A 9,203-nucleotide genomic window follows, 5' to 3' on the forward strand; every position below is an offset into this window, starting at 1 on the left:
ATCAGAAAATTTTCATACTCTTTCATTGGGCCAAAAGGAAATAGAGATACTTTCAGTGCTGTTAGTTTCACAAGTATGCAAACCTCAAAGTTCATCATCGATCAATAGCAAATTAGCATAAATCAGCTGTTTAAATAGCACAGAGTCCAGTACACTCTGCCTCAGTGAAGAAACAGTAACTGGAAAATATTTGGAAGAAATGTACAATCTACAAGCTGGATTCACTCTGCCCTTTTCTTCTGATGGGCAAGGAAATGTAGACGCATGCAACATCCCCTACCAGTTCAGGGCAATATCCAGGTACCACAAGTCTTGCCATTGGCAAATGTATACAATGATGCTCTGCATGAGGTTTGGGCATGTAAGCAGAGTTTGCTGTTTAAAGGCTAGCAACAGATGGTTTCAAGGACCACTTGCACACTGATCCTTTCGATGTGAAAGCTTCTATGCAACATTAGAGCAGCACAGAATTTTTGCAAGGCATTGCTTGCTCTTTTTATGAGCTTCAGTCCTGAACAATGTACTAATATGCAACTCAGAGGAAGGCACTGCCTCTTGAATTTACAGCCTAGACTAGGCAACATGTTAAACAACAGCCACCTCAAACAGCTCTCTGCTTGATGTTTGGGGGCATAATGCAACCTCTTTTTGGCACTCTGGTATTTCAAAATTCAATAACCTTCCAATGACTGGATTAAAAAAAAAAAAAAAAAAAAAAAGATCTGGTAAAGGAAGCAGCACAGCTTCCAAGACAAAGTCAGAGCACGAAGGTAGCTCATACAGGACAGAACTAGCTACTGCAACAGAAGTCTGGCAACAGAGGCTACCACAAGATTCCTGTTTAACATGAAATTGTCCATCCTGACTGAACTAGACTGGGCATTGCACACTGAATTTATTCTGAGCCTGTGTTTCATCAGGCTCGGAAGAAGCCCCATACAACAGGATACTGAAACCCACTGAGTTAAACAGAGCGGTTCACATCCCTCACATCGCTTGACTTGCATGAGAACAGACACACCAGGTCAGACCAGAGGTCCATCTAATTCATTATTATACTTTCTCCAGCATCAACTTTATTAGAAGACTCTAGTAATGTTATTAGTGTTTTAAGTCAATTAAGAGCTTTTAAGTATGGAAGCCTAAGATAATTCAGTACTCCTGCAATTTTGTACACTCCTTTCCAAACTTTCTCAGCTCTTGTCTATCGCTAGAAGACCTCAAAAAATCCAACCTGCCTAACGATAACTGAACAGTTTTCTGATTGCCTGGCTTCCTCAAATGTCACAAAGACGGGGAGGTGGATAGGAATTTGCAGCTTTGAGGTAGGTTTACTGCTGTAAACAAATGCATGGTGAAATTAGCTGTTAGCCATCCTTTAAACTAACTTAGATTTCATACCCCCTCCTATACTCAGATCCTTTGCTGAGCTATCTCAGTACATTAAGTTGCCAGAAAACCTGACTAAAGATTTCCTCTCCTTAACTGACTTCACAGACTGAAATAGCACCGTTAAAGATCTGGAAACACAGCTGCCAGATTAGTTTAGACTAAAGTGAAACTTCAACCCAACTTGCTAACTGCCTATCAGCAAAGCACACTACACCACCAGTAAAAACTGCTACTTTAAAAATCAAGAAATCCAAATACAACCAATAAAATAAAAAAGCAAGCCTTAAACATACAGTCTACACACCAGAAGTTACTTACAAACTTTAAGAAAGTTGCAGTTATTTAACATTTTGCCCCCTCACAGAATGTTTCAATGGAAGCCTTAAAATAGGGTAGATTTAATAATGTCTCCCATATCACAGCTCTGGCAGTCTTAACTTTGCCCCTGAAACTGGATCTAGACTGGGCCTAGGTCTGTTTAGAAGTTGCATGAAGAATCTGTGCAAGAAAAAAAGTTAACTCGACATGCCAGTAGGAGTAAAACTTCACTGAAGTTAACTACACACTTCAAGAGTTAGTAATAATGCTCAGACTTGCACATCTAAAGGGGAAAGTCAAAACTGAAGTACTTGGAGAACCGGCATCTGTGCACATTGCAGCTTGTCATATTGAGTGTTTTAAATTTACACAATTTCCCCTTTAAAATTAAGCAGGTATTATAGCCAAAGAAACAGCTTAACAATATGCACCCTTGAACTCTCATTTCCCAATTCACTTCTGAAACCTGACGTGGCACTACTGCAGCAATCAGCAGGCAGTCTAATGTTACATAAACAATTTCAAAAGCTTAATGGTTACAGACTAGGTTAAGTTTTAGTTTTGAAGAATAAGAACTTCACGGCTTTACTAAGTAAGAATGACATAATACAAACAAATTTTAGAAAAAGCTGTCTGTTTCAGCCTAGCACTAGCAAGTAATTAAAAAAAAACACCTCTAAACACCTCTACACATCTAGTTGTCCTCTTATCTCTATCAAGAAGAGGCAACAAGGAGTTAACAGTGATAAGAAAAGAAATTAAGAGTCACTGAATAGTTCTATAAACAGCTTGTGAAGTCATTCATGCCACCACGGAAACTGAGAAGTTAGTCTCATTTCCCAGGATACTAGAACATAAAACTATCTACTACTAAGCATTTCTTTCCCTTTCCTAAGTTTAAGGACAAACAAACAAACAAAACACTCACCACACATTTCTCATCCCCTCTTTGCTTTCACACATCAACTGCAAGGTACAAAATCTAAACAAAGCCCTTAAAAAACAGTTTAAACAGAGAGCCTACCTCTTAGAATTACAGTTATTTTTCAGTCAAAATAATCAAGTTGTCTTGTGAAACTAGTATCAGAAGCTGCAGTGAAACAAAGAGAAGTTTACAGAAAATTATGTGCAAGTAATTACATTAGTATGATCATCTACTATCTAGTAACCCCAGATGACAACCAGCACTGTTTTGTCATGAAGTCTTGCTCTTTTTGCAGAGAGAGGCACTTCAGGGTGGTAATTCAGGTCATGTGAACTATTGCTTTTTTGCTGTAAGCGACAACACTGTATCATAGCATGCCTTCGGAAATCTAACTATTGCTTTGAGTAGATACATTCTTCACCAACTCTGAGCTCCTTCACTGGAGACACCCAGTTGTGTCTTCATGACATGACATACATGGCCCAGTTCACCAACAAACCCAGCCCCACGCAGTCAGTTGCATTGAACTGAAACGTCACTCGTTCTTTGACTTTTATTAAGTTCACTTCGGTTGACCGAGTGAGCTTCCCTAAAGTAAACAGGGTTATAAAATATCAGGATGATTCTATCTTTAGGTGCTCAATAGAAACAAATACTTAGTTCAACTAGAAAACTTTAAAAATGACTTTAGATACAAAAGTAACAATTATACTGCGCAATACATCTTTATATATCACTAAGCCAATGAAATAAAAAAAAAAAAGTTTTTGCACCATCAAGAACAGCCACAAGTCCTGAACCTCCATTCTTTATGCATCCTTGATCAGCATAAACTGAAACTTGGGAATGCTTGGGATTCAAAATACCCTGAGCACACACTAGTGCAACACCACAAAGCATACATAATCCATTGGATAAGGGGGAAAGAGGAAGGAGGGAGGGGGGGGAAAAAAGGCAAGAATCAGATGGTGCTTTATTATACAAGCATGAAAGCAAGTTCCTTTGGAAAATAACTTCTTGGGTGGACTTCTGGACCAGTGAGGTAGCCCAATGGGAGAAAAAAGTGGAAGTGGAACTTGGTCCCCACGCGAGACGCTGGCCGGACAGTCCCGGGCGTCTCGCCGCGCCTCGGGGTGCGGCAGGGCCCGGCCCGGCCCCCCAGTCCCGGCCCCAGCGGGCCATAAAGTGCAGCAGAAGAACATGATCCAGACAAAAGCAATGTAAACAGGTGACTGATACCGGTCTCTTTGTCCGCACCGCGGCGAGGGTGAGGCGCCGTCCTCGCCCCCTCCCGGCCCCGCGGGCCGGGCCGAGCCGGGCCGGGCCGAGGCGCTCCGCGGGCTCAGGACGGCGCCAGCGGGAAGCGGCGCACCCGCACCACGGGCGACAGGTCCACGCCGAGGAGCCGCTGCGCCCGGCGCCGCGCCGCCGCCAGACTCCGGCGGCTCCACACGCTGCCGCGCACCCGGATGGTGGGGAAGGTGGTGAGGCGGGGGGTAGCCGCCCTCCAGATCTCCTCCAGCGACTTGCCGCCCGGCGGCGCCCAGGCGGCGCCCTCCGCCGCGCCCGCCCGCCCGCTGTCCTCCTCGCCCGGCGGCCCCGCCGGGCCGGGCGCCGCCGCCGGGCCGGGCGCCGCGGCCGCGGGGCGCTGCCTCCCCCGCCTCCGCCTCCGGCGCCGCCGCCGCCGCCTGGCGCTGCCGCCCGCCGCCACGGCCCGGCGCTTGGCGTCGGCGGCCGGCAGGCGCCGCTTGCCGGCGCGGCGGCGCGGCCGCTCGGCCGAGGGCGGCGGCGGCTCGGGGACGACGGCGCGGCAGGAGGCGTAGCCGTAGACGTCCTTGCTGCGCAGGATGACCGGGGAGAACTCGTGCTTGAGGCTGCAGAGGAAGTTCCACAGCTCCGAGTCGGAGCTCATGAACTCCGTGGACTTGGGCATGAAGAGCTTGAGGGCGTCGCCCAGCGCCTTGGTGCCGGCGAAGGAGACCTGCGAGCGCGAGTACACAACTTTCTCCGCCTCCCCTTCCAGCCCCCAGGCGGCGGGCGCCGCTCCGCCGCCGGCTCCCGCCGCCGCTGGGGCTCCCGCCGCGGCGCTCGCCGCCTCTTGCTTCATCTTCCCGGCTCCTCTCTCCAGCGCCGCCTGCTTCCTACTGCGGGTCATGGCGGCGGAGGGCAGGGGGGACCAGGCCGCTCCGCAGCGCAGCGCAGCGCCGCTCGGCCCGCGCAGCCGGCCGCGGCCGGGCGCCCGCCGCCGCCTGGCCTCGCCCGCCGCCCTCGCGCCGGCCGGGGAGCGACGATCGATATCCTGCCGCCCGGCACAAAATGGCGCTTTAAAGTCCCAGGCGGAGACTGCGCCGCGGCCCGCCCTCCCCCCGCGCCCGGCGGTTGGCCCGTTTGAAAGGCGTCGGGCGGGCCGAGCCCCGCCCCCCGCGCCGGGGACCGGCCATTGGGAGCGCGGCGGGCGCCCCCGGGGAGGCCGCGCCGGGGGCAGCGAGGGGGCTGCCGGGAGCTTCCTGCCCCAGGCGCTGCGATGAGGCCGCGGGCGGCGGCGGTGATGGGCGCGGCCGCGTTGCTGCGCGCCGCCTTTCCGCCCCCAGAGCGGCGTCCCACGGGCTGGGGGCGCCCGCCGCGCTGTGCCCACCCCGGCGGGCGCGCCCCGCGGCCTCCCGCCACCGCCCGCCCCGCCCCATCCCGCCATGGCCTCGTGCGAGGGTCCTCGCAGAGGGATGGTCTTCCCAAAACATGCTTGAGAAAGGATTGGGGTAGATGCCTCCAAGGCCAAAGCTCTCCCGGAGGAAGGGGAGCGAACGCATAGGGTCTTGTCGGAAGCAACAAAGCTTTTTTGACGGACACAATTGGGTGAAGTGTACCATATAGTATTAAATAACTCCATTCTCTTGCTGCAGGAGAGGTTTTTAATGTGATCCTCAAAGTCAAAGGCATGATAAAGACTGAAACAGTCACCATTGTCGTGGTGATTGGCTTCCTGTCCCAAGAAAGCAGGCTGGTAATGAAGTCTGAAAGACTCAGCCTTCATGTTGTTGAGTCTTACACGAGACAGTCTCCAGAGCCTTCGGCTTGCCGAGTTCACAGCACCGTTTCTTCCCACATGGCGTTCCTGTGCTGGCAGCTTTCTAGTACAATTTAATCAGCTGTCACAAAATGCTATGTCTTTCAGAGATTACACTCTCCAATAATTAAGAGATTGCTACCACTAGGAAGGGTGTCAGCTTTGTCGGCTTCCTAGATTGTTTCATTTAAACCAGAGCTTTTTCCAGCTGCCAGAACAGCAAAGCATCAGAAAAAAAGGGCAGAGGTGGCTTAAGCATCCCTACAGTTGGCAGATGTGTGAAGAACAGAATCCTGCTCTGGGCTGGATTAGATTCCTACCTCCCACTTTTCTCGCCATTGGTAAATGGCAAGGAATAATATTATTTCCCCTCAAGGACAGTCTTTGTTCTGTAATTAATCTTTCAGTTTAGAATGGGGAAATCTTTTATTCTCAGCTCGCCAAGAACCTAAATTGGAATGTCTAGAAAAGCAGTCAAATAAGAGGAAGAAATTATGCGTAAGAAGTGATTGCCAGTGGAAATAAGTGCATTTTCTTCACAGTATAATTTGGCTTGTGTTCATGGGAAACTCAAGGAAATAAGTCCAAGTAACCACTTGCAGTGGAATATTAACAGAACCACCTTAAAATTTTATGGGGACATTTTCCAACTGCAACCATATCCTAAACCAGCTTTATAAAACTATCAGTTCTTAAAAAACACCTTCTTCTCCAAACTGTGGAGTCATTCCACACTCGATTTTTTTAACTGGATTCATTTTTGTAGCCTATTTTGGAGCACAGTCATCCAAACACTCAGATCAGTATTGCTGAGAAGGATAAGAACATGTAGCTGGAAGTGTTCAGGCCAGACACCTCTTGATCGAGCTCTGTTGCAGTTAAGAGCACTCTTGTGTACTCATGTATTCCAAGCCACTGGCTCATCACCTGCTGAACCACAGTAACTGACATGTGCTCATGTTCTTTGTGGCAGAAGCTCATACACAATCAGATTCAGCAGCTCATTAATAAGTGGGAACTCATTAAACTTCAGAAATCCTTATAATCATTGGCCATAACCCTTTTCTTCAAATTACAGACACTTTTGGCGTATGACTAGAAAATCATTTGAGTTAGAGGACAGGGAATTTTCAGCAAGCCGTAAATGAGTCACTATAGGTACAAGTTAAAAGACAGATTAGTACATTTTTGTCATAATCAGCATTTTTTAATAACTTTCACTTTTTTTGCTTCTTGTCTGGGCAAAACCATGGAATACGATTTCAATTTTACAAATTTATTATGAGTTTTCTGCAAGGTAACCACTCTCTTTTTATTACCTTACAAAGTCAGCTCAGGAAAGTGCATGGTAACTGGCTATCTTTCAATAATTTACAATAGCTCAGTACAGTAATAAGGATGATAATAAAATTAATAATCCTTTGCAAGTACATAGCCCTTCATTTTAGTCATACTACTGCTTGTAAGCATTAATTATCACTCACAGCACTCTTGAGTTACATAAGTAAATATGCCTCTTCAACAGATGAATAAAATGAAAGAATTAATTTAAATGGTTTGACTAAGATGTATAGATTCAATGACTTCATTTTCTGTAGATCTTCTTAATTTCTAACAATTGTCATTCTAAAAATGCAGTGAATGTCCAAAACGAAACGGAGAAGAAAAAAAAGTCTAGTAATCTTTGCTCACATACATTAAAAATCTTTTCTCCATAGAGCTGTTGAAAAGAGCAGACAGAGTTTCAATTGACACATTACTGAATGGCCATTTTATTTTCTTAAATAATTCCTACCTAGCACGGATAACCGCTGGTAACTACTAAAAAAAATTATCTGTAAAATTTTACATATGAGCACACTGAGTTTTGAGTCCAGCTGATAAACTCTGGAATCCTGGATATCAAGTCATGTAACTTCTGCTGCTGGGGCATAGAATCTACATGGATGCTCCGCTACACAGATTAGCAAAGGCAGTGTTTTATTGTCTGACACCTTTACATACAATCATTCTTTTCAAATATTGTTAACTCTGCTGTTGAGAGGTTAAATTGAGAAAAAGCCTGCTTCAGGCATCGTGCTTCCTAAATGCATTTCGGAAGTAATGCTTTCCTCAAAGCCATATGCTCAAGAAAGCTTTTGTGACAATACAGGCATGGTTCCACATACATTTACTGCTAAACTTCAGGTGTTACCCCATGCAGTCATCAGGTTCCTAGGTCTGAAAAGTGCACAGGCAACCCACAGCAAAGTTTCTGAAAACACTTTCAATGACAGGCAAAAGCAAATGATTTACAGGAATAGTCCTTAAGTCAGTTTTGCAGAAAAAAAAAATTATGGAGTCACATTAGGAAAATGTCAATACAGTGGCAATCGAAAGGGAAATTAAATGTTAGGAATTGCTATGGAAGAAGTAGAAAACAAAACAGAAAACATTATTCTGTTGAATATAAGTCCATTGTGCCTTCACAAATCTGGAAGACTGTGTTTTTAGTCTTACTGTCTCTAAAAGGATATAATAATGATACAAAGAAAGGCAACTAGGATGAGCAGAAATACAGATTGGCTTCTCTATGAAGAGAGATTAAATAGATTAAGACTCTTCAGCTTGAAAAACAGATGGCTGAGGAAAAACACGATAAAGGTCCATAAAACTGATAGTAAAAGGAGGCAGATAAGAAACGATTATGGCTTAGTTCTCATAATCCCAGAATGAAAGGGAAGCACATGAAGTTGCAGGGCAGAAAATTTAAAATGACAAAATGAATTTTTTTGTATAACTCTTAATTGCAGTGTAGAGTTCATTGTTCAGCAAAGTTGTGGGTGTCAGAATGGAATAGTGTGCCCCCAAAACAAGCTCACTGAGAAGGAAATGCAGACATTACAGAATATACTATTCAAAGACAGAAGTGAAAGAAAAAATCCATCAAGTTCATTAAGGGCTATTGAGCATGAAAACCAAGTCTAACACTGGGCTCAGAAAGTCCCTAAGCCAAAGGTTAAGAATGGAAGGAAAAGTACCTCCGTGGAGATAACCCTCAATATTTGCACTGTTCTTACACTCTTTCCCTAAACTTCCTCTTCTGGCCTCTAACATAGATAGAATGCTGGACTGGAGGGGTCCTGGATCTGGTCATCAGAGCTGGTTCTACTCCACAGTCCTAGTAGAAGACAGAATAGGGCAATGACCACAATAAAATGAAATGTTTTTTTTCCAGAGCTTTACTGCTACAACAGCTTGCAACAGCTGGAAGAACTTGTACTAGAACTAAAAAGCGATGAAGCGTTTGCTGAGAACACGGTGCAGAGTCCATCAATAGCCAGCAGCCCCACTTAGGCAGAAGGGCAGCGTGGATGGACACTGAGGTAGTGTACACTACTGGTTCTGATTGCATGTTCATCCTTCACTTTGTTCTTAGCAAATGGTGACTGACCACGTGCAAAGAGGGGGGAAAAGCATATTTTAAAATAAGCATTTTAATAGCATTCATTGGCAATAATGTTT

General features: G+C 45.9%; 1 protein-coding gene across 1 annotated transcript; it reads right to left on the bottom strand.

Moving 5' to 3' along the window:
- Positions 1-3,174: 3,174 nt before the first annotated feature.
- Positions 3,175-4,838, bottom strand: CCDC71L (coiled-coil domain containing 71 like). Its single transcript, XM_062582193.1, has one exon. It carries the CDS (start codon positions 4,788-4,790, stop codon positions 3,978-3,980), a length of 813 nt encoding a protein of 270 aa, XP_062438177.1. The 5' UTR covers positions 4,791-4,838; the 3' UTR covers positions 3,175-3,977.
- Positions 4,839-9,203: the final 4,365 nt, after the last annotated feature.

This window comes from Rhea pennata, chromosome 1 (genome assembly GCF_028389875.1).
Source record: "Rhea pennata isolate bPtePen1 chromosome 1, bPtePen1.pri, whole genome shotgun sequence".
NCBI lineage: Eukaryota > Metazoa > Chordata > Aves > Rheiformes > Rheidae > Rhea > Rhea pennata.

Bases quoted from the DNA above. Each gene is read 5' to 3' on its own strand.
- CCDC71L (XM_062582193.1), bottom strand. From the start codon at position 4,790: ATGACCCGCAGTAGGAAGCAGGCGGCGCTGGAGAGAGGAGCCGGGAAG.